Genomic DNA, 23,114 nt, shown 5'->3' on the forward strand with positions numbered 1-23,114 from the left:
CTGGAATGGGTCATCATTAAGGCTATCTCTGTAGTTTGCTCTGTTTTGCTTTCCTCAAGCCTGACTAGTCTCCCAGTCCCAACCCCACATCATGATGCTGCCATTACCATGCTTCACCATTGGAATGGTTTTATGTGGACGATGAGTGGTGCCTGGTTTCCAACAGATGTGATGGTTAGAATTGACTGTTCATTTTTGATTTCATCAGATAAGACAATCTGGTTTCTCATTGAGTCTTTTATGTGCCTTTTTGCAAACTCCAAGGGTTCTCTCATGTGTTATCTGGTCACTCTGTCATAAAGCCCAAAATTAGTGGACTGTTGCAGTGGTGGTTGTCCTTTGCAAAGTTTCTCCTATCTCCGCACAGGTTCTCTGGAGCTCAGCTAGAGATTCTTGATCACCTTTCTTACCAAGGCACCTTTCCCACAATTGCTCAGTTTGGCATGTGGCCAGCTCTAGGAAGAGTCGTGGTTGTGCCAAACATATTCTATTAAAGAATTATGGAGGCCACTGCGCTCTTGAGAACCTCCGATGCTGGAGACATTTTTTTTCTGTAGCCTTCCTCAGATATGTTCCTCTACACAATCCTGTCTCAGATCTGCAGGCAATTCCTTCAATGTCATGACATTTTTTTTAACTATGGGACTTCCTTTCCTAATCATGTCCAGTCAATTGAATTGACCACAGGTGGAATCTAAACAAGATGTAGAAACATCTCACTGATGATCAATAGAATGGGATGCATCTGAGCCAAACTTCAAGTTTGAAGACTCGTTACAATGTGAAATGTCAAGTTTTTTATCCACCTTAATAAAAGTATGTGTGTGTGTATTCGATTGCTGTGTTTCTGTCATTCCAAGATATGGTGCATTGCAAACATTTGTAGTGATAAAATGTACTGCATTTGTCGTTCCAACAGATGGCACATAACCAACTTTAATACTTTAATCCCACACAAAATGGCATATTAGATAGATATATGCAAAGCATTTGTCATTCCAACAGTTGGAGCATCACATTTCAGATGTTTGTGATGCACCCTCTGTTGGAATGATCAATGCAATGTACTTTATTACTATATCAGTCAGTCAGTCATTTTCCAACCTGCTATATCCTAACACAGGGTCACGGGGGTCTGCTGGAGCCTATCCTAGCCAACATAGGGTACAAGGTAGGAACAAACCCCGGGTAGGGTGCCAGCCCACTGCAGGACACACACACAAACACACACACCAAGCGCACACCAGGGACAATTTAGGATCACCAGTGCACCTCACCTGCATGTCTTTGGAGTGTGGGAGGAAACCTGAGCACCCAGAGGAAACCCACGCAGACACGGGGAGAACATGCAAACTCCACACAGGGGGAACCCAGGAAGCGAACCCGGGTCTTCTAACTGCGAGGCAGCAGCGCTACCACTGCGCCACTGTGCCGCCCACTTTATTACTATATGCATTACAAAATATATTCCAATAGATGGGGTTCTACAAACATTAACGCTGAGGTCCATGTTGATTACTTAGATTTCAACCTATCTTAGACAGGTAGTACAGTTAGTTTTTAATAAATTTGCAAAAAATCCTAAAAATCCTGTTTTCAATTTGTCATTCTGGTAGTATTGAGTGTTGTATGATGAGGGGAAAAATAATTTAAATGGTTTTTGAAATAAGGATGCAACATAATAAAATGTGTAAAAAGTGAAGGTGTCAGAATCCTTTCTGAAGGCACTATATGCGTTTGTTCTTCCAACATAGTGGTTGAACATCTCACATTTACAGCACTTTGGTGAACACAAGTTTAATGTGATCATAGGCACGATATGACCTGTATCTTAATTATGAATCTGAGATTTGACACAAATACAAGAGTCACAAATCTCCTGTATTTTGGAGTTCTGTAATCTCATGGAGATTTCGCCAGAATGTGTGAGATCACTCACACTCATTACAGGGTCACTACTGTCATATGTACAGAGTAAAGAGACATTTTTACTTGCAGTTGCTAATCAACATGTGACACGTTACCACTCCCCGGCGCCATGATTAGTGAGAGCTACCTCACCTCGAAACTTCTGTTTTTTATTCCTGTAAAATCTCGAGACATTTGTCATATCCTGGCATCACAGCAAAAAGCAAACACATATCTCATTCTGCTCATTTTAAGCATCTTCGTTTGATTTTAAAACCAGACATTTTTGTTAAAGACATCCATTATTGTAATGGCCTAGATTTCAATTACTGTTACACATACAAACACATAACACCACTGCAGACCCCTCGGATGCTGTGGGGAGTACCACTTCCAGGGTCTGTATTCATTCAATACTGTATAAAAGAGTACTAACTTGGCACACTTTCTTCTTTGCCCCCATCACCCCTACCAAGAAGACACACTTGCGTCAAGCATGCCACCTTGTCACAGGACCCCTGGCGTGCCACTGCCATCTTATAACACGATGCTTTTTTGAGAAACCAGTCTGTGACCTCAGATGAGCAGGACAGGCTCCTTGATGAGGGGAAAGTGGGGGATGGAGACGGGGCGGTTAACGACTGTGCCGCACAGCAGCTGGCCCCACACCCACCCAGCCCCCTTCTCCCAACAGGGGATGACCCAAGCACTCCCCTCCATAACTCTTCACAAATTTGCATATTTATTTACATTTATTCATTTTCTTCTGCTGTGCACATAATCTCCCAGCTGGTCATCGTCTGCATGTCCTTTTGGGAAGCAACCCCACTGCCCACAACTTGGAGCCCTTTTTTAGAGAGGGACGTTTTTGTTGGAAACTCAACTTTTAACAATGTGCCCGTAAAGTCCAGACAGGAAGCAGCAAGTCCCTTGTGCATCCTTGCCAGGGCTTAAGTACACAACAAGGCGGCACAGAAATCAAAGACCCCGCGGCCCCCTCTGCGAGCAAACAGCCTCAGGCTGCAAAGGCTTCAGGTCCAAGTGGGAACACAATGTTTAAAGCACTAGCACTGGACACACTGTCGCAGGATACAGAATTTAATAATACCTACAGTACAAAAATATTACAAGTAATTGTATCTCTGAAAGCTCCAGGACTTTTTTCTTTCTGGAAATACAAATTTGCAGATAGGGGGGCTGCTACTCTGTATCTGCTCCTTTAATGAGCCAAACATAATACTGAAATGTAGTCATATTAGCCATGTCTAACATGGGGCGTAAACTGTCTCCCCTCATCCATTGTTTCAATATGTCAGCCTAAAGCTGAAATGCAGAACTCAGGATTCAGTTATGGGCCTAATTGGGGTGGTGGCGGGTGCAGTAGTCTCTCATATATATTAAAAAAAAAAGGCTGGGTGGGGATTGGCATGGCATTCACATCCTGAATATGGCAAATAATAATACTGAATACTGAAATGCAGACCTCAGGATTCACTTACTCGTCACCTCTGACTTGGTACGGTGGGGTGCAAGATTGCATGGGCACCGTTGGCTACCCATCACTCCTTTAAGGCCACATCACACCACACAACCTTGCCAGTAATTTTCAGGCACAGACTTAGAGGCAGGGGGCAGTCTTGTAGCGTGACATACTTGGCGACTTGCTCTGACTAAATCAAGTGGGTTTGACTTTCGTGTAAGTCATAGAAGCGGCTCTGTGCGCGTGGACATCGTACTTCTCAGTGAACACTCATCGGTTGTTGGAACAAAACAAATTTGGCAAACAAGAGGTGACCATTCAGTCCATCAGGCTCGTTTATTTAGCTAATAGCCCACTGGCTGGTCAAACTTCTTATATACTGATGTGAAAGCTAACAAACAATGAACACTCACCCAGATGTACCATGCATACTTGTACGGTAACAGTAGATGTTTTGGACCTTGCAAAATGAAGAGAAGGTCGTCTGTCTGGTGTCTCGTGTTTTATGTGTCAAAATAGAATGGAAAAGAAAAAGCAGAGGTTGTGGTTTAACTCACAGTACCTCTTAAGCCTTCACATGGGCACCGTCTCCGACAAGCAGCAGAAAAAGCCACACACTCGCGATGCTTTGTAAACGTGAAACTGTGTTGGAAAGTCCTTACACTGTCATCTAATTTGACAACCCTGATGACTTCTAGTCATGCTATCTGACAACCTCGGACGACGAGATCCACAAGTGCGTCATCAAGTCTGATAGCCCCTCAGACTAGAAGTCGTGGAATGTGACGTAGGTTTCAGTATGCAATTGTATAATACAGAATTGTGTGTGGACAGGAAGAGTGAGCGGTCCTACCTAACATTCATTCCATTAATAGCCATTAGTGGTCTTTTTGGGGAACTGGTTTGAAAGTTTTCTCCTAAAAAGCAGCAGTGATTTGGCACTTGGCACATTTTGCTTCAATATATCATCCAGACAACTTGCTTTTAGGAGGTCTTCAATCCAGTCCAGTACTGAAACATAGACTGGAGTTAGTGCATATTTGTCACTTAAAAGTCCATCTGTTTCTTAAGATGATGCTAAGTAGAAATAAGAGATGAGAAACCAGAAAACCGTTACCCATTCTTTAATATGCCAACTGCTACGACAGGGGATCTGGGCACGGATTGCTGTTGGCATGTACTTGTGCACTGTGCCAGCCTGCAGCCACAGTGTAATTCTTATGACTAAAGAAAAAAAAAATCATCACTGATGATCTAAAGATGACTCCTCTTAATGATTTCTGCTCAAACTTAACAAGCTTGCCTTTGGTCACCATCCTACAAAAACGAACTGAACAGAGGACAGCAAACAAGTGCCCCCCCAGCAGTAAAGGACGTAAAGGGCACAGCCTACCACGAGAGGCCTGGAGAGTTAAACTCACGTAGTCTCAAACAGAGGAGGCCACATGCGATTCAAATTCAGGTCTTCAAAATTCCCCAAAGGCCTTGATAAAGTGTATCCATCAGAATTCTTCCAGCTAACCGGTGAATCTCGTAGTTGTGGATGCAAATGGAAACTATGTAAGTGAAAGTGCATTTAGAACCAATGCAAGGGAGTATTTTCTTTTTATGAAAAGCGACAGAATAAACTACCGAGCCATGTGGTTGAAGTAGAAGCCTTGACAACTTTTAAAAAGTATCTCGATGAGATACTGTATTGGGATAGCTGAGCTATTAGCTACACAAAAGAGGTTGACTGACCAAACAGATTCTCATTTGTCAAACTTCTTATGTTCTTGGTTTGTTGCGTCCGAGTGCGTAAAGACCACACTATTACCTCATCACAAGATTCATATGGTAAATGTGAATAGTGGAAATAGACATGAAGGATAAGAGACAGTGAGGTGTATGTAAAAGTGGGTAAATAAAAATGGAGTTACAATCGTACTGGTGGATCACCCTGTGGTCCCAAACTCTTATTGTATCATTGCAGCAGGTACCCTGAGATGACATGCTACTTGTGGTTCACAGAGGAGAGTGCCCTATAAAGATTATGGATAAAACGCACGTAAAGCCATACATGTGGCCTAAACCCTTGGTTTAACAATCTAAGTTGACACCCAGCCCCCCATATCTTTAATGGAGTCTCTGGTTGTTAAACTGACAAGTGACTGCTGGGTGGAGAGACTGTATTTGATCATCAGGACTCATACAGAGAATGAGGATGGCTTGCCCAATGTGAACAAGCTAAGCCCCAGTCCCTGCCATGATGTAAGGCTGACAAACGGTCAGTCATGTTTAACCCCTGTCTCTAAGCACGACCCTGACCAGGAGAGACTGAGGGGTAAAAAGCACCACTTGGTTGATGGGACATTGTAGCCTTGGGACAGTGATCATTCTGAACAGTACTATATAAAATACACATTGACCCCTCTGCTTCAAAGTATAGGGGTTGGGGATGGGTAGATCTGAGAAAAGACATTTCCAGGGCCAATACTATGGCAAGCCAAAAATTGACAAGTGTCCCAGAGCTGGGAGGAACCCCACTGGCCAGGCTCGGACCATCTTTCTCATAAGTGTGGAGCTGTTGCTTGCCATAGGCAAGGATAGAGTTAGTTATCACATACTGAGGTAGAGTCAAAGACACCAGAGGGCTCTGCTGCTCTCCGTGCCACTGTAGAGTCCGAGTCCAAAGCCTGTAGGAGGCGCTCAAGCACTTCATTGTTGCGAAAACCGTTCTTCAGACTGTGAGGGCAGGTAGCCGTCTCCTCACTAAATGTGTGCAAGAAAACAGATGAGGGCACTTCCTGGAAATCAGCCTTTCTATCCGTCTCGCTTTTAACTGTACTGTTCAAATGTTCTGAATGGACAATGACGGAGGCCTCCACTTGATGAGGAGCAGCAGGTTTGTCTTCATGCTGATGAAGAGAGAGAGAAAGAGGGGTTAACAGGTCAATAATAGTACTGAAAGAGACACCAAGAAACCTGTAAGTTGGTAGGAGAGATGAGACTCTGGGCTCTGACCGCCCCTGTCTCCCTGACACTTTAGCACTGCCGCAATGGTGTGCATCTAAAATAATGAGGTCATGCAGTAGGCCTGTTCCAAAGTCCTTTTTGCTGTTTTCGAGGACAGATAATGATTAACTGAGGAATCTATGGTGGCAGGATCAGAGGCTGCCTACTGTACTGTGCACTCTTGGCCCTACAGGGACCCCACTAAATGAAAGACCTACACATGGACAACTGTTGTCAGGGCCTAGCAGATTGTGCAATAAGACCCACGTGAGACGACAGTTTGGAATCCCTCAGCGGAGGGAGCTGCAAGTGACACAGGACAGACAGAAAAGGCCACTGCACCTCCTGTTCAAAGGCCAATCTGCATGGACAAAAGGCAACACACCATCCCCCCCCATCCTCTGTAAGCACAGTACCGTGGGAAGCGGAGTTAACTCTTACATACCGTTCTGATGGCAGCTGAATGTGTCACAGCCTGCCTGTCCTCAGTGAGACCCCTGGGAACTGTTAGGCAGCCATTCTTTACTGACGTACATTCTCTCCAATCCAGATCACTGCAGCTTGTGATGTTGCTTGTCCAGTTGCGACTCACTGAGCCATTCCATGCAGGCTGGGGACAAAATACACTGGACTATAAGTCAAGGCAGTGTGTGGCAGACTTCTCAACACTGGGCATAACCCAAAAGATAAATCAGCCTCAATTATTATTACACAACAAAACAATCCTCCAGCCGTCCTATGGACATTTTAGAACATTAGATAATTTTGATGAGAACAGGACATCCAGCTCAAAAAAGCTTGCCAATCCTATCCATTTAATTTCTTCAAGACAACATCAAATTGAGTTTTTAAGGTCCCTAAAGATCTACCATCTACCACACTACTTGGTAACTTATTCCATGTGTCTATGGTTCTTTTAATTTACCCTTAACAAGTTTCCTTCTGTGTCTCTGTGTTCTTGTTGAGCTCATTTTGAAGTAAGTTTCTCGATCCAACGTACTAATTCCTTTCATAATTTTACTCAGAGCGGTATCCTAAATTAGTAATTTGTACCTCCACTTTCCAACAAGGACTCCTTTAAAACATAAACAGGGTTGCTACCATCTTAAATTACATATGTCCTAGTCCCAAACTGTGCATTGCATGGACACTGCAAGTGGGCATTCTCTCCATATGCTACCATTGTAACTTTTGCAGATATTTCTAGCCCAACATGCACTCCAAATGTCACTTCTAACTGCCTTGACAAGAAACAGTGGAAACTCTTGAGAGCTAGACATACATTCCTGCCTTATCAGTTTTTTGTAAATCTTCAGAGATAATTACAGATATTAAAATCACTGGGCATCCACTATAACCCATACAGGGTGAGCCAAAAAGAAGTACCACATTTTAAACATTTATTCTACAAAAATTCTACAAGATAAAATAAATTTCATTACAACACAAGAAAGGGTATACAAAATACATTTTGTTCACTGTGTTTTAAAAATGATGTCTTCAAGGTGATGGCCATCATTACCGATACACTCTTCGAGACGATTACTAAACGCTTGCATGACTCGTTTGGCCATTTCAAGGGGAATAGCGGCGATTTTGTGGTGAATAGTGTCCTTGAGGGCATCAAGGTTTTGAAGTTGGTGTGTGTATAACTTCGACTTGAGATAGCCCTACAGAAAGAAATCTCACGGAGCAAGATCAGGCGAATATGAAGGCCACCCGACATCGCCGAACAGGGAGATCAGCTTCCCTGGAAACATCTCCCACAAAACTTGCATGGATTTCCACGCCTTATGAGCTGTGGCTCCATCCTGTTGAAACCGGGCATCCACCACATCCATTTCTTCCAGTTGGGGCCATAAAAAGTTCTGTAGCATTTCAATGTAACATTCTGAAGTGACGGTGACTGTTGCTCCCCCCTCCTCAAAAAAGTTAAGGCGCCTACAATGCCAAATTCTGCAACAGCATATCAAACTGTTAAAATGCTCACTGTGCAGGGGTCTTTGAAGTTCACAAGGGTTGGCTTCAGCCCAATAGTTAAAGTTTTGCTTATTTACACAACCATTCAAATGGAAATGTGCCTCATCAGTGCACATGACAATGGCATCTTGATGAACGGTTTGCAGGATGTTCGTGCACACCTCTCTACAGCTCTCCCAATCTGTCTCAGTGAGGTCCTGCACCACCATCATTTTGTATGGATGGAAATTAAGGTCCTTGTGCAAACTCCTCCTCAAAGGCGTGTTGGAAATGCCTAAGTCAGAAGCAGGTTTGAGCGTTGAACGTCTAGGAGACTGCAAAATCAATGCCCTTACAGCTTGGATGTTTTCAGGCATTTATACAGTCCATGGACAGCCTGGAGAATTTCTGTTCAGTCTTGTACCGGTCTGTCTAAATTTAGCCAACCAATGAAGAATTGTTTTCCAATTTGGGATGTCATCGTTAGGAGGAATGCTGAAGTGCATTCGGAAGGCTCATTGTGTAGTGATGATGGATTCGTTGTTTTTGGAGATCGCTTTGATTGCGAAAGCATGGTGTGCACCGGACCAAGGCATGTTGCAGACTGAAAACTATAAGGGATTGCCTATCAAAGGACCCCCACACGAACCCACTCTGCTGCCTCTACCTCATGCAATGACCTTGAGAAATGTGGTACTTCATTTTGGCTCACCCTGTACTACCCTTTAAAAGCTATAACTGACGACACTGAAGTATGACTCCAGTTGGTTCCTCCTTACACCATAAGAATATCACTGAAGAAGTGGTCATGGGCAGTGGTGAATAGAGGAACCTCAAAAACCAACTGTGCCCATTTTCACAGGGTTACAGTGTCCATTTTGTCATATTCACACTATCCTCCTTTTGTAAAGTTAACAAGAACAACTCAAACCTCCACTTTTGTATCAACTGGGGCCAAACTGGCAATTTTTTTTCCTTCCGTAGCAGTGAGGTTCCTTGGGAAATCAGAAGGGCAGAGAGCTGATGGACCTTCTTCCATGCACACCTTATATTTCTGTCCATGGAAGTCTGCAACTCCAACCATATTCAACATATAACCTTTCCTCAAAACAACTCCAGCTGTGTTATCCAAGTTCCCATTAATACTCTTTCTGTCAAGGTTTTTCTCTTTCCTGTTGTCCGAAAGAGTTTGCACTTTACTTGTAATGAGATTCTGAACTGGACAAAACAGGTACTGATAGACTGACTTTTAATGAATATGACCAAATGGATTTTGCATCATGAGGCAATAAAGATTACTCTGACCATGACCTCACGATCCCTCCTGCCATACTAGAAGAAAAAGGTCACACTCTGTGACACTAGCCTAGGGATGGGTTCAGCATTAATGTTTAGAAATTGATTTGTCCGACAGTAAAATCAATACAAGGAATGTTTGTTATTTCAACAAAATTAACATATGGCCCAGACTGTGAGATGTACAGGAGATCTTGGTCAACCTTTCTACCCGGTGTACAGTAGTCACAGCCAACTATTTTCAAAATGCACGAGTGCATAAAAAATGGCAAGTGTTTCAAATGGCACTATGTCCATGTAGTGTTTGATCTAAGCCAGCACAGAACAGGCTTCCCTTCAATATTTTGTTGTGAAAACAGCCTACTGGTCTGACACTCCATGGGCACAGATTTTATAATATAGCATTTAGGAATTAAAGTGGATGCCATTGGTCTGTTTATTTAAAATTAAGGGCCAACCCCACTGTACATGACCTCTCACTCCTTTTTCAGCAGCCCATGTCCTGATAAGAGTCCCTCCCGCTACTTTTATTACTTGCTAATGTACACACATATTCCATAGTGAGACATGTTGACCTGTTCCCTTCCAGGAATCAGTGTGATTCTTCAGGCATTCAGGTTCATGCATTTTGCTTCCACACAATCTTGCAGTTCAATTCAGTTCAAATTATTTTTGTATAGTGCTCTTTACCAAGTACAGTACTTCTCTTTCAATTCTGTGTTGCTTTTTGACTGTCAATACAAGATAACATACCTCTCTGCTCATTACATCCATTGGTATTACAGCACAAGGCTAAAAGAAAGTCCCTGATAAACCAACATCTACTGCCTTCATCTATCATCTGGCCACCACTTATGCATCGTCAAGCAATCAAAATCACTGCAGTCAGTACTCATTCATTCTTCCTAAAAATATCTCTGTGTTGGTACTGCTACTTCTCATGTCCCTGTTAAATAATCTTCTCCAGAGCAATCACATCCCACCACCCATTATCCAAGAAGCTGTTCCTGCATTTGCCCAAGATCACAATTGCTGTGTGTTTCTGAGGCATGAAGTCAAACTGCATCTTAACAAACTTCGCTAGGTCTAATTCTTTTCTACAGCGTGTTCCCGGCCTCCTTCATTAATTGCTCACACATGAACTTAAATCACCATTTCCTTTGTAGACTTAAAATGAGTATAGTTCTATTCCAGTCAGCTAGACTATTGCATTTCCTTACAATTTAGCTGCACAAATCTATTTCTGACAGCACTTCATACAGATCTGCTGCTTTAAATCGGTGGTGTATGTAGGTCCTTCAAAACCAACAACATGAACCCACTTGTTGACCTCACTGAACACATTTGCTATTTACTATTGCCATAGTTACTTGGCCCAACTGCTACTGATCACGATATCCCCTTTGACATTTTGTGAGACAGTTTAAAGCCACTAGTTCCTGTCTTTTGTCATTTACTTCATAGTATTAAAAACACTCATCCTTTTCTTCTTTATTCTGCATTTAACATCAAAAATGAGATATTCTTGTTTCCTCATGAATTGCCTCTTTGCTTTTTGCTTTTGTTTTTGCCACTCTATAACATATTCGTGCTTGTCCTCTGTCAACTACTACAACATTAGATACCACAACTCCTTGTGTGTCGAGTGTCCTTGTGCCCAAACACAATGTTGTTTTCGACCAGGTCTTCTCATCTGCTGCATTTACTGTTCCCACCCTATGCTTCTAAAAACTTCACTTGATCTTTCTACCAGTATGTCTGAAAGACATCTAATATAAGAATTTTTACAAATTAAAACTTTTGTAAATAAGAGAAGACTGTTTATTCATGTTTACTTAGTTAATGGCTAATGGGCAGCCAAATTGTCTCAGTACGTCATCCAGCCATTAAGGTGTCTGTTTCGACTAGATGACTCAGTAATTTCTTCCAGGTTTTTTTGTGTGAATTTACAGGTTTCCAGCATGAATTCACTAAAGAAAGCATTAAAATTAAGTTTATCTTAAATTTTCATTGGTGTTCTTGAATAACAGATTTATCACATGAAGGAAATCCATAAAAACCTTATGTTGAACAGAATTTTGAAGACATGGATTACACATAGTTAAAAACATTCAGTTCCCTTAGTTAATCAGAGATGTTAGTTAGGATTTTTTAGCCACCGTTTTCTCTCTGGCTCATGGACAGTATTCTTAAACAACCAAAATGTTAATCGTACATTATGTTGCATAATTTATAAATTATTTATTAAAGATGTATTGGTTAATTTTTGTTATTAAATATATAGCTATGCGCTCTGTTCCCTTAAAATAGAGTATCAGGAGGCGGGACCACCATAACAATTAACTGGAGGACCACTATCTGCTTATTTATTTGAAACACAGAGTCGGACCCTTGATGAAGAATATCTTTTAATTACTCATTAGTAACTTGGACTCTTAGGCTCATAACGTTTATTTGTGTTAAATAAGCAAGTATTATTCCAAGAGATGCAGCTGTGTTCAACTTATCCTTGAAAGGGTGCCATAAGACTACAAGTTCAACAAAGGCACTTTAAACTTTGTCAGATTAAAATATGCAGATGCTTCTTTAGGAAGCAGCCTCTGACCTTGAGTCTCAACACCATGAATATATTCCACTCTTCATGTTTAGATCATCCTCCTTTACCCTTTTTTTTAAGGTAAATGTACTTGCTTATAATTTGCATGTTATCAGCTATATACTAAAGATGCTCCTGTGTATTCAAAACTATAAAATCTTTGTCCGAACAAAGAATGGTTATCTTATCCTCATTGATTACAATGCAAGAATAACATCTTGCACAGTATGCTCCAGTATGTTAAATATATTTCATATATACTTGCTAAAGCCCCAAGAGCCTTTGTATTCTATTGACGAAGTGAACCAGCAACCAAGACAAAGTTAGGATTAAGAATTTTTCCTTGCCAGCCTCCAGAATGGCATTGTGAGATGTGGAGTTTATATCATTTGTAAATATTGTTGATTTTCTGTTTTTTTCTTTTTTCTTTGTAAATTATGAATCAAATTGCAGACTGAATTTGATTATGTTGAGTTGCCCCTTTAAGCATAACATTTTTGAATATTTTGTTCTTCTTTTTATAATTGCTTAATAAATCTTTAAAAGATAGATAAAGGAATTGAATATTGATATGTCCTAAAGACTAAGGATTTACAGTCACACTCCCGTCTGAAGGGCAGGATCTCAGCAGTGGCTCATTGAGTTTGTGATTATGTCATCGTAAGTGCTTTTCTTTGGATTTTTTTCTTTTAAATTTTCCTTGTGTTTTTGGATTGGTCTTTATATTAGTATTTTGTACCTTGCTTGCCTCTTTAGGTAATTCTTTTTTGCTCTATTTTCCTATTTTTGCTTTTTATCAATATATAGATTCATTTATAAAGATTGTTTGTGGCACTTGTCTCATCAAGGCAGTGGTTTTAATGGTTCCTCTCTCTCAATAGACATTTTTGTTTTGCCATGTAGTTTATTTGTATCCCATTTGGGGTTGGATGTTGCCTTCCACTCCATCAAGGTTTTGGAACCCTGAAACTCTGGAATGGAACAAGTGGATGCTCTCTGTGGCAATTATTGCTTCAACACGGGTGTGTTTTCCTAGACACCTGTCTTGCATCATCCACTCTTGACCAGCCTGCTAACAAGCTAAGCTGCTACCAAGGTAGACATATGAAAAAGAAAGGTAAAGAACCACAACTATAGAGTTACTCAATATTGTGTATGGGCCGCAAAAATGAACAAACATAGTTTGGAAAGACAAAGTATAATACCTTGGGCTCTGTGTGAAGACTATGATTTTCCAGGCTAGCTTCCATTAGGCTATGTTCTTCAGTGACTTCTGTCAGAGTCAGGGACATATCTTCAGGGCGGGCTAACATAAGTGTTTCTAACTCATGTCCATCACACCGCTCCTGCTGTACAACAGTTCCGGATCGGCCTTTTCTATATGAAAGACTCTGCGAAACAGATCTATGTAAAACAAAAATTATTAATTGTACAAGGAAGAATAATAAACACACTGCATCCTTAAAATATTTTAAATGTTTACCCAACAAAAAAGGAATTTTTTGCTAAATATATGCATTTTTGAAAATAATGTCTACCTCTCTGACTGGACTATAGGAGTCCAGGGTGCCTTTCCTTTTTATACAGTCTATGACTGAAACTTACCCCTGGTGTATATAAATATGCATTTGGTGTATGGAGAATGCACTACAGATATTAAAAATAAACTTAACCTTTTGGAAGGCAAACACCGTTCTGCAAAAGCAGATTATATTTTGTCCTTCGAACACATCACTGGACTAGTGGCACTAGTTGTGTGTGGTCCCTGTGTTATTTGTAAGGCATCTGTTTTGAAACGTTACTAGAAATGTTGCCTTAACAAATTCAATACATTTTGCTAGCCATCATGATCTTACTTCATTTTTTGCTTTTCAGTTGTACCCTGAACAATTACAGTGCATGGACTAAAGGATGAGTTTTCAGAAAGAACCTCTTTAGGTGTAGCATTTTCAGAGGCAGATTTCATTGCTAGTCACTTACTAAGATTTTAACAAGTTGTCTCCAAATCTGTATTCTTATTCAAATAATCACACCCGGCCCCAGCAAGACTACCTGTTTACAAAACATTTGGCTACTTTTTTAGAAGAGCAAAGTATACAATACTAGATTAAATGTTATTGACTTCTAATTAAGAAACTGGCAGTATGATCCTTCAGAACTATGACTGAGAAAGCCTATTCTATGGTAACATCATATGTGTAAACCTTCTTTACAGCTCACTTCATCAGCTGTCAACTCACCTTGGCTTGGTCTGGCAAAAGCTGACACACATGCAAAGAAGAATGCACAGCAGTCCCAAACAGACTCCAACAATGATGCCCGTCACAGAGTGGACGTCAAGAACATCTGAGGAGTACAAAGAGTTCAGTTGAATATTTAGCTTCAGACAGAGTGCCAGCTTAGCAATAAATGCCCAGTCAAGCACCAAATATGACAACCTTTCATTTCATCATTGCATATTTTTTGTTGATCACATTCTGAATGATAAAAGACTCCAAGAATATACAAACAAATTACCAGGCATGGAGCGTTTTAGAGATGGCATGAGTATTCCCAGCACATGCGAATATGGCCCAATGCCAGCCACAGTTCTGGCTGCTATCTTGAAATAGTACATGGAGCCACTGTCTAGCCCCTGGATCTCAGCACTAAATGTATTCCCTAAAGAGACAGACACATAGTCATGGCACATTACATTTAGGTCTCTCAAGCCCCTTGTCCTTGCAAATAATGAAGAACTTGCAGGAGCTCACCGTCCCGCACAACAGACGTCCACATGCTATCAGGAAGGCTGCTGTTGATGGACAGCAGAATCAGATACTCCTGTACGATGCCATTGGGCTCCTCTGGTGGCTCCCAGCGCATCAGCACTGAGGAAGGGCTCAGTGGGCTCATGTGCAGACCCATGGGTGAAGTAGATGGTTCTGTAAAATTAAAGAGGTTTAGCAAGTAAAATGGGAGGCCACACATTGTTTCCCTCATCACAACCCCTCTCTTTTGTTAACCATGCCACTTCAGATAATGGAATTGAGAACAAAGGACAAAGCTGGCCACATGCAGGCATAGTTTGTTACTTACTGTCAGGAAGAGTGGACTGCAGCACCACATTACTGTATGGACCTGCTGCCCCAGGTGCATTAGACTGGACTGCCAGCTCATAACGTGTGAATGGTCTGAGACCAGTGAGAAGGAATGAGTCTCCAGAACTGTGAAGAATAGGAAAAATGATGAACTTGGTTTCCTTCTTTGTGCTCTTCAATAAAACCCACAACACAGACAGCAGCCATTATTTGACTATACCCAAGTTATTTCACCTTGATCCCCATTTCCCGTTCTTGAACATCTCTGGCTGGAGAAAACTAAATTACATAGTGGAACAGAAAGGAGGTCTAGAGAAGTAGCTCACCTGACACAGTATGCGACCAGAGATGCATTGGTGATACCCAGTGGTGAGCTTCGCACTGTGTAGTTGACAATTTTGACTGTGCTGAATGCTGGCTTCTCCCACTGCAGCCAGATGGAGGTGGAGCTGTTGGCAGTTGCCCGCAGACCAGTTGGAGGTTGTGGAAAAGCTTTCTGCTGGGGTGCCTCTATAATGACATGATGTAAATGGAGCGGAGCAACTTAGTAATACACGGTCATTCTCCAAGTCCCTACAGCGGAGAACAGAGAGGAGGTATTCACCTTCCATCTGGACTGGAGCCTTCTGTGTGCGGCCTTTCCACACAGCCGCATAGCCATCCTTATGTTTGCTAAATGCCAGTACTTTGACTTCATAGAGATGATCAGGGGCTGAGAGATGGGGAACAAATGAGGAACTTAGCTACACACACACTTACTCACATAAGGGTCCAGTAGCTATAGACACCACCTCATAGAGGAGGGGTCTACTGTTATATAGACCAGATCTCAAGTTTCTTTTTTTTTTTGCTGTGTGCCAAAATAAAGAACACATTTCATGCCATTAAAATCTGTATCAAGTGCCAAAAAGTCTAAGGTTAAGTATTATGCATACCCAGCCCTGTAATCTCATAGTGCTTCACTTTCTTTCGAAGCCGGACTGCTGTAGCTTTACCCTCTTCCAGACTGACCAGCCTATAGTAAAGCTTATACCCGGAGACCTGAGAGTGGTTGGGTGGTGGCTGCCACATGACATGAAGGGAGTCTATTTTTGCCTTCACTTTCAACTCAGAAGGAGCAAACAGAAAACCTGTTAGGAAAGACAAAAAAAAGTGACCTTCCTCAAATAGGCAACATTTTTATAGTTACTGGAAGTGACTTGCCATCTCACCTGTAGCACCATCCTCCCAAGCTGGTGTACTATGTCGCATCCACTCTGAGGGCTCCCCAAACCCAATACTTGTGCCAGCTGCAATGCGAACCTTGTACATTTGGTTTGGCTTCAGTTCACGCAGTGTTACTTGTGTTTCATTGCCAGCCACTTCAATGGAATACATATGATCTGCAGAATAAATAAGGACATTATTCTATTTTTTGAGGTAACTAGCCAAGCTGACCAATGTAACTTGGCAACACCCAAAGAAGAGACTATGTACCCTCTTCCATGGCACAGTAGTCAATCCGGTGCTTGGTCACCTTGCCCTGGCTTAGATCCAGAGAGAGGGGGAGCCACATAACATGGATTTCAGTTGGGGAGGTGCTCAACAGAGACAAGTGAGGGGGAGCACTGGGAACTGGTGAGAGAACAGGAATTTCAGAAGATCCACACAAACCATCAGTAGAACCACCTGGATCTACACTTTGCCTAGTAAACCAAGACACTCACCATCTTCCAGCATCTGCACAGTAGCAGAACTGGACATCCGACTAGCTCCTAGAGGAGAGTAGGCCACTACATAAAAGCTGTAATTGGTATTTGGCTCCAGGTCCTTCACCTGAAACTCAGTTGTGTCATTGCTGACTGCAAATTGATACTCAATGTTTTCTGTGCCTGCCGAAAAGAGCAAAGAATTTTTAAGTGTTTTTTTCCATTTGTTCAAAAGGCAACTCTTAAAACATTTACAAGACTCACCAAGCGTTTTCTGGTAGTGTACGGAGAAGCCAATGATCTGTTCACTATTTAGTTCTGGACGCTCCCAAGTCACCAGCGCTGTTGTGCTAGTCATAGACACTACGGAGACCTGCTTTGGGGAACTAGGAAGCCCTTCACGCACAACAACCGTGAGCTTGGCAGTACTACAGGCTGTGCCCAGGCTGTTCTTTGCAATGCACTGATAGTATCCAGCATCCTCTAGTCCAATCTGGTTGATGACAAGACTGCCCGAACTCTGGATCTTCACACGACCATTTGAAAGGATCGGATTTCCATTCTTCATCCAAATAATGGAAGGCATGGGATCACCAAAGGCCTTGCACATAAACCTGGCTGTGCTGGCACGTGTCCTGGAAATGGTTTCAGGCTGCTGAGACAGTAGTGGAGGACCTAAAAGATGTCGAGACTCACTGAATGTATCAAAGTAGTACATATGACAAGGTTTCTCATATCATGGGCACACATGCAGTCATGCAGCTACAGACTCACCCAGTACTCGCAACTCAGCTGCTGCTTTTGCAAACTGCCGGGTCTTGGGCTTGTTGGCACGACATACATACACTCCAGAGTGGTACGGCTGGGTGTTGGAAATCAGCAGGTTAGTGGACAGCACAACTGCATCCGTGGTAATAGGCTTCCCGTCTGCAGGAGGCGAAAAGAGCAGAACTGCAAACCACATGGACGCACCTACCACCAGGAAGTAGTACAGGGAGCAGCACTGAGAGGACTTGAGGGTAGGGTGGGCAAAATAGATTGAAAGCTGCACTCATGGCAAAGAAAGACAGATACCAGAGGAAAAGGGGACACGAGAATGAAAGGGGAGATCTCTCACTCACACACACACACAGAGTAAGTAGAACCATGGGTAAAGGTTATGAAGGGCAGTGCTAGGAATCAACCCTGGACAGGCATGTATACTGTCTCACACTTGGGCAATTCAGATTTACCATCAACTTATCTTGCACATATCTGAGAACAACAGTAATATTCTGCTAATTTAGCAATTCTTTATATCAGGCCAGTGCTTGAAATATATAGCAGTCATAATTAGGGTTATTATTACATTTTTCCCCAATTATGACTGAAAATGAAAATGTCGAAAAATATGTATTAATTAAGGGCATCACAATGATGCAGTGGTCATCACATGCCTCATATCTCCAGAAGAATGGTTTGAATTTTGGCTCTAGGTAGTGATTGCACTGAACTTCCACACTCGTGCTGCGTGTGCATGGCCTTTTTCCCCATGGCATATGTGGTTTGTCTTCTGTACAGTACCCTCCACTTCTGACATTATTGAACCTATAAATATTCCAAAGATGTGTATATTAAACCAATGTCACATTACGCAACTTCTTATCATTGGGCATGTCAGACTAGACTGCAGTTGCTGATGTCATTGCTCTACCAAGTTAATTTACATGAGTGAAAAATTGCTGGCCAAATCACATTTACCGACTATATGCCAACATTCAAACAGAGTTGTGCTTGTCCCTTTTTGTGACAGCCAATAATGTGCTGTCTGATGGATCTGGCACTGTATGAAGAGTTAACAGGTACAGCGAGTTTAGCTGCAATCTCTTCTCTCTTTCTTTATTCCATTCGGTCATGGTATGTAAAGCATGAAATATCAGACATACATGTTTCTCTTCTGTCTATGAGGGTTGAAAACACCCGTATTCCTTATTTCTCCTTGCTGCATTGTATGAATTGTACCTCTGGAGTCATTCATTGGTTGGCAACTCTCCTCCTCACAGAGCCTGCACCTACAACTAAAAGACAAAATCAAACTTGTTTGACTTTGTTAGAGAAGGCTGTGGGCTAGTTAGAGGGAGTCACTGGACGTGTCACATTACATGAACGGCTTCATAAGAATGTGCTGTCGACTGCCTGAAACTCATTAAGATTATGTAAATGAAGGCTATGACTGAAAATAACTGGAGAAGTTGCACAATGTGACAAGGCCTTTAGATTATCCAATGACTCTAAACTGAGTGTGTGCATTAGTGTGCCCTGCTACAGGCTGATGGAAAATTCAGGAATGGTTGCTGCCTTGCACCTGATGCTACTGGGATTGGCTTCAACCCCCACAACCTTAACCAAAGTAGATATAGAAAATGGATGGATTTGTCAATTACAAAATATAAAGCAATGAAAGCGTTTACGTAAAAGTGAAGTGAATTTCAATGCTTTCATTCATTAATTTTTCTAAAGCTACTTTTAGTGGTCTGTGTGGAGTTTCCATGTTCTTCCCACATCTTAAGATGTTTTGTCCAGTTTCATCGTTTTTCCTACCACATGCTAAAGGTATTGCTGAGGCAGGACCTGCACTCAACGAACGTGAACTGGTTTGATGATGGCTCGTCAAACTGATGTCAGCGTTCATTATCAAAAAAATCATCACCAGGTAATTGAGTTCCTATTTAGTGGACTACTATTGAGTTCTTACTTAGTGCATTAGTCTCTAGGGCTAATACTCAAATCATACTTTAAATTACATCTTTTGAATTTTGCATTTCTGATTTTGCATCCCAAAATTTCCTTCTTTTAAAAACGAGACTCTTCTGCAACTAAATTGCCAATGCTTAGCCTGCAGGGATATCTGTGGACCCACACTAGAACATGTACATTTGCTTTACACTTTTATACCAGGAAATCTATAGGCTTATTTCCTATCTCAGATATATCTTGGGTTTCAATTAAATATATTTAGCCTTGATGTCTGGTTTTGTTTGTGCTGTACTTTTGTTTGCTTTGGAGAGCGGTTTGAGAGGGTTCAGACTACGACAGTAACAACATGAAAATTGATTAATTGATCAAAGACAAATATTTGGCCTTAAGTCTAGTTATGAGGGTGCTCATAAAATAAATTGGTTTTCACATATCAGAACAAAAGTTTTCAATACTGTTTAGAAGGGACATAAATGAGTATGGGTACGACAACTTTATATTCTGCACACATTTGGCATCACTGTATGTTGTAGCAGTAAAGCACAGCTGAATGTGAAAATCTACTACAGAAGGACAGAGACAGAGGACTGGAAAAGACCACAAAGCACACAAGAGTAACAAAAGCAAAGCAAGCAGGGTTGTGAGGAATGCAGTGAATAGAAGACAATGGAGAGAAAGGCGGAATAAAAAAAGAGGTTGTGTAGCACTCAAAACTACTTATAGCCATGCAGAGAACAACCATACATTAGTGAAAAATAAAGCAAGATGAAGAAAAGAGTGAAGGAGAAAATGTTGATCTCTGGAGACAAGCCAAGAAGAAAAGGTCAGACACAGCAGAGAAGCATGAGCAAGGGGAGAGATGTGCATGCAGCTCTCTTAAGACTTCATGTGTGTTGCCAGACAGTTCCTGAAGCAGAAGAAAAATGACGTCCGCAATGAGTGCTCTGAAGAAAACAAAAGAAGACTGGAAGCCACATAAACGGAAGGACCACACTCATTTTAGACGATTTTTGAGTGTTAGTGTTTCTGTGTAGGAAGTGCTGACCTTGCCGTATCCAGGAGACATAGGGCATGGTGTCCGCATGAGCCATGCATTCCATCACGGCTGTCCTTCCTGCAATCACAGTTGTGTTCTTTGGAGAAGCAATAATTTCCACATCCACTGGCCCAATCTGAGGACCTGCAAATACAAAGCCATGAGAGGGGCAAGGTGAAAAGCAAGACAACACAATCCAGTAGTGATCATGTGTAATGTAAATAATAAAAGAGACATAGACACAGTATGGCTCACCAACACCTAACAGGGAAGCAGAGGTCCAATGCAAGCGAGGCCCTCAACTCACCTGAAGTGACTGTGAGTCTGGCATCCTGGCTATACTGTATGTGAGATGCACTTGCTGCCACACAGCGATAGGCTCCGGTATCCTCCTGTTGGACATTGACTATCTGCAGAACACCATTTGGAAGGGTAATAAATCTGGAGGAGACAGGACAGGAAGGTCACATTATACTGTACCCTGTGAAGGCTAGTAATAGGACTAAAATAGCCTCATTCACACAGGGCATCAAAGGAGGACAAGGCAGAGCACTTCTTGTCAAAATAATAAAAAGTTAAAAATTGTTCTAAAAACCAAAGATATGTCAAGAGGACAAGACAAAGAAAATATAGGGCAACCAGAAAGCAGATTATGGAAATAAGTGGAGGGGAACCAGTGCCTCCCAGTTTGCTTGCCAGCTGTAGTCTCTTGACCAAATGTGCAGCGTGCCTTCTCCTGTTCGCTGCTAGGATGCCTTTCTCCTTTTCCCCCCCCATTTTTGCCCTCTCGAGAAACACTCATACACTCTCTCCCTCTTGAATAAATGTCAGCATCACAGAACACTAGACATGCTACAGAGCATTGCACTAGTTTTCCTATATTTATTTTTGCACATTACTTCTAGCACAGGCCTACTGCTGTTTCTGAATGGTCGGCTTGTATCATTATTAGTGAAACAGACAGGAACAATTGTGTACGACAGAGGGCTGTGTGAGACTGACTTTTAAAATACGTCATTCTCACCCTAACTGTATTATTCTGCTCCTGAACCCATAACGGCAAGAAAGTGGCAGCTGCATTTCTTTTTATCAAGGACAACAGAAAAAAAAATCTAACTATTGTTAAGTTTTTAACTTTTTTTAAAAAGTGCCGTTTTGAAGAGAATTTTAATATCAGAAAAGCTAGCTTAAACAATAGGTATAGATTTCCATTTTACAGAAAATACACCCGCAGTCCGTGTACTAACTGGCTGTTGTGTTAGCACACATTGCCTAAAACAGTGAGTTGTAACTAACAACAAGGATTCAGGTCACTTCTGGTACACTCCTGCAAAAAGGAACAGAAAAAGAAAAAAATTAAACGAAAGAAATAGTTTTAAGGGCATTAATTAGTTTTGTCCAGCACGTCAGCCTCCTGCAGTACTGAACAGATGTAACTCACTGCAGATTGAGTTTTATTCTGTACTAGCTGTCCTCCGTGGCTCCACCCCCATAGTAGTTAAACAGAACAAACTTTAAAAATCAACAAAAAAATGTAAAAAAAAAAATGTAATAATTTGTATTGAGAGGAATTTATATTGATAACTTTTGTATCTGAGGGCCTCTTGATAGCAAAACCAAAAATATTGTATATCAGGGGTGAGAATGTAGTTTTGATCCCTTTACCAAATATGTAAAAAGTTGGCAAGGTTATCATCTCTGGCCAAATGGAAGGTAGGTACGTTCCACTGTCAAACGTTGGCACTGTAACTGATCATGTTCAGCTCTGATGGGAGAGCGTCCACCGTGTGGGGAGATGAGCACGTGGCTGCGATTTCTCTGCCAATGAGCACGTACCATCTAAAACACACGTAGCTATGATCTCTCTCTCAAAAACATCAAACGTTACACTTTAACAATCTCTAGATGATAATGTCTGCTGAACAAACAGGTATCGCTAGCTAAGTGGTGGCAAGGAACGCTCCAATAAGTGCCGACTTGAACGGAGGCTGACACATGAGTAAGGATGGCTCCGCCTTGGCTCCCTACTCCTGAGGTCCCGCCTCCCCCTCCCCTCAGCCTCTCTCTCGGATTCGCGCAAATAAATCAGTGCTCACCGTCTCATTTGTGTGAATGTTTTTGTCAGACACAGTTCCTGCACTCTCAGCTCTTATAAATTTTTACATTTTCCTCACTTTAAGTTCCCAATAAAAGAAGACTTATTATGTCCAAATCTTATTGAAGAATTTCATCCCGAAGGGTTATCAACAGAAGAAATGAGTACACGGGCAATCCGTAGCACCGTATTGCGTAATTTATGTCTGAGTGATGGGCTATGCAATAAGACAAGATTAGTTGTATT

General features: G+C 41.7%; 1 protein-coding gene across 1 annotated transcript in view; it reads right to left on the minus strand.

Annotated features, from left to right (window-relative positions):
• Positions 1–1,862: 1,862 nt before the first annotated feature.
• Positions 1,863–23,114, minus strand: part of igdcc4 (immunoglobulin superfamily, DCC subclass, member 4) — a 32,189-nt gene continuing 10,937 nt past the window's right edge. Inside the window, exons 4-20 of the mRNA XM_028822708.2 lie at positions 21,081–21,214; positions 20,783–20,917; positions 17,776–17,928; positions 17,266–17,676; positions 17,020–17,184; positions 16,790–16,927; positions 16,525–16,695; positions 16,249–16,443; positions 15,918–16,025; positions 15,640–15,823; positions 15,312–15,439; positions 14,987–15,157; positions 14,751–14,894; positions 14,474–14,579; positions 13,439–13,637; positions 6,828–6,992; positions 1,863–6,285 (exon numbers count right to left, since the gene is read on the minus strand). Of these exons, the coding sequence (XP_028678541.1) occupies positions 5,980–6,285; positions 6,828–6,992; positions 13,439–13,637; positions 14,474–14,579; positions 14,751–14,894; positions 14,987–15,157; positions 15,312–15,439; positions 15,640–15,823; positions 15,918–16,025; positions 16,249–16,443; positions 16,525–16,695; positions 16,790–16,927; positions 17,020–17,184; positions 17,266–17,676; positions 17,776–17,928; positions 20,783–20,917; positions 21,081–21,214 (3,013 nt within the window). The 3' untranslated portion in view covers positions 1,863–5,979. The remainder of the gene's footprint in view (positions 6,286–6,827; positions 6,993–13,438; positions 13,638–14,473; positions 14,580–14,750; positions 14,895–14,986; positions 15,158–15,311; positions 15,440–15,639; positions 15,824–15,917; positions 16,026–16,248; positions 16,444–16,524; positions 16,696–16,789; positions 16,928–17,019; positions 17,185–17,265; positions 17,677–17,775; positions 17,929–20,782; positions 20,918–21,080; positions 21,215–23,114) is intronic.

This window comes from Erpetoichthys calabaricus, chromosome 17, assembly GCF_900747795.2.
Source record: "Erpetoichthys calabaricus chromosome 17, fErpCal1.3, whole genome shotgun sequence".
Classification (NCBI taxonomy): Eukaryota; Metazoa; Chordata; class Cladistia; order Polypteriformes; family Polypteridae; genus Erpetoichthys; species Erpetoichthys calabaricus.